This window comes from Gopherus flavomarginatus, chromosome 2 (genome assembly GCF_025201925.1).
Source record: "Gopherus flavomarginatus isolate rGopFla2 chromosome 2, rGopFla2.mat.asm, whole genome shotgun sequence".
Classification (NCBI taxonomy): domain Eukaryota; kingdom Metazoa; phylum Chordata; order Testudines; family Testudinidae; genus Gopherus; species Gopherus flavomarginatus.
Genome location: NC_066618.1, coordinates 91767008 through 91769289, shown reverse-complemented (window position 1 = coordinate 91769289; position 2282 = coordinate 91767008). Strand labels below are relative to the sequence as shown.

The 2282-nt window shown below is 51.0% G+C and overlaps 1 protein-coding gene across 1 annotated transcript; it reads left to right on the top strand.

The window, feature by feature from the left end:
- The first annotated feature begins 221 nt into the window (after positions 1-221).
- On the top strand, positions 222-740 carry FANCD2OS (FANCD2 opposite strand). Its single transcript, XM_050938104.1, has one exon. It carries the CDS (start codon positions 222-224, stop codon positions 738-740), a length of 519 nt encoding a protein of 172 aa, XP_050794061.1.
- Positions 741-2282: the final 1542 nt, after the last annotated feature.

Below are 2282 nucleotides of genomic sequence, written 5' to 3'. Positions count from 1 at the left end.
GATCAAAGGCGAGTCCTCAGGGGGGACAGCTAGGGGCAGGGGAGACCTGGGGGCTGCAGAGTATGAGGGCGCGGGGGGGAAGCTGGGCAGGGCTGGAGGGGCGGGTCGGAGCGCGGGTTCCAAGCCGAACGCGGCGTCACAATGGGTTGCCAGGCGCCCGGCGGAGGAAAGATGCAGCTGGGCTGGCTGCGCTAGCCGCTGCGGGGTGGCTGGCGGGGGCTATGGCCGGCGGGTACCAGCTGTGGGCGCCCTGGTCGCCGCTGGACGAGTCCCTGCAGTGGCTGCGGGGCGCCACCCCCCGGCCGTGCACCAAGCACCCGTTCCGGGCGGCGCCGCGCGGCTCCTGCCCGCAGAGCGCGGCCGCGGACCTGGAGGTGCAGCTGTGCTTCCAGGGGCTCAGCCTGGTGCTGGAGCCGGGCGCCAAGGGGCCCAGCCTGCCGGCGGGGGAGCCGCGGCGGAGCGCGGCGCTGCGCAAGCCCCAGGCGGTGCGGCTCAGCGGGCTGGACTCGGTCTTCGGGCGGCTGGTGACGGCGCAGCCCCCGCGCTGGACCGGCTCGTTCCGGGTGTCGGAGCGCTCGGCTTTCTGCCAAGTGATCAGCCCCCGGCAGCGCTGGCCCCGCGGGCTCCGCGAGCCGCAGGTCCGCATGGCCGTGGCCATGTGCCGGCAGATGCTGCGGGCCATCCTGCTGCTCTACGCCGCCTACAAGAAGTGCGCCTTCGCCCTGCAGCACTCGCGCTGAGCGGCCGGGCCCGACACACCCCGCCTGCACCGCTCCGAGCTGCCCAGCCGGCCCGCTCCCTTCCCACCCCGGCGGCAGGAGCCTGGCCCAGGCGCACGTGGCTGGTGCCCGAAGCGGCTCTGAGTGGATTGTAGCTGCTGACTGACACCTCACCGCAGCTCCACCTTGCCCTCGTGGCGCCTCTGGGGGCCTCATTCACACTACGAATCCCCTGGTGGAGACTCGTTGCAAGACTTGCAGCTTCAGCGGACGTTCGTGGAACTGCAGCCATTTATGTGCGTGTACAGCTAACTTTGAAGGCTCTTCCAGTCAAGTTGAAACTGATAGAAAGGGGGACGGGGGGTATTGCGCTACATTTCTAATTTTACCGGTGCCCAATAGTGTTTTGTTTACAGCTAACGCATGCAACCTACAAGAAATGAAGGTTTTGCATTACAACACGGAATTTTAAAATATGCTGGCAGCTAAGGTGCACAAGTTTTTCCTGCATAAAGAGCACTCTACAATATTTAAAGTCAATATCCTTATGGTTTGTTTATACCTAAAGGATGAAGCCTGCAAGTGTAACTTTGAATACTATTAATTTGGTTCAGAATTGGTATAGGAAGGATCTCACAAATCAAACAGTTTGAACCACTCCAACTTGATAAACATGCAAATAGAGTATGAAATATTTTAGTTAATAGATACATATGTGCAAATTTGTCTTACAAATTGTAAGAGTAATATTCAAATTATTTGCAACCAATTGGACCTCCACCTTGCAACATTCATAGTAAAATAATTCTTATTATTTGCTACTAATGTATGAAGGCGTTCACAGTCCAGCTAGAACATCTTAGACACACACACACAGATTTCACATATAACATTTGAAAGATCCTTATTCATTCACATCAAGTTACAAAACACCAAGACTAACAAGAGTTACGCTTGTGGCTTCTTCCTGCATTCAAAGTAAAAAATTGTTATGACTGGTTTACAGCTTATGAACTTACAAGAAATTCAGTTTTGCTTTACAGTGTAAAGTAAAATCTGTATGAAGCCTCTAATGGATGAGGCTTACAAAGAAATGCACCCTTTACCTTGCAACATTCAGGTAAACCACTCACATTGAAATATTATTTGTTCCTAATGAATAGAGGCACTTACAACCAAATGAACAAACAATTTACTGTAAATGCATTTTTGCCTTACATGTATTCAAATGTATTAGATGTTATTTGTTTACATCTAAATGGATGCAACTGATAAAAGCATCATTATACTTTTAAAATCTGTAAGACAAACTCTTTATGACTTGTTTACAACTAAAAGATGTAATTTACAAAGAAATGCACTTTTGCCTTAAAACATTCCAAGAAGATGCCTGATAATTTGTTTACAGTGAATGGATACAACAGTCAAGAAAAGCACTTTTGCCTTGTAACAGTCAAAGTAAAAATAGTTGTGACTTGTTTCCAGCCAATGCAGGCAGTTTATTAAAAGTGCAACTTTTGTTTTATCTCAAATCAAAAAGCCTTAAGAGGTTTACAGCTGGTG

What these genes read in the sequence shown, in the direction of transcription:
- FANCD2OS (XM_050938104.1), top strand. Translation starts at nt 222, where the DNA reads ATGGCCGGCGGGTACCAGCTGTGGGCGCCCTGGTCGCCGCTGGACGAG.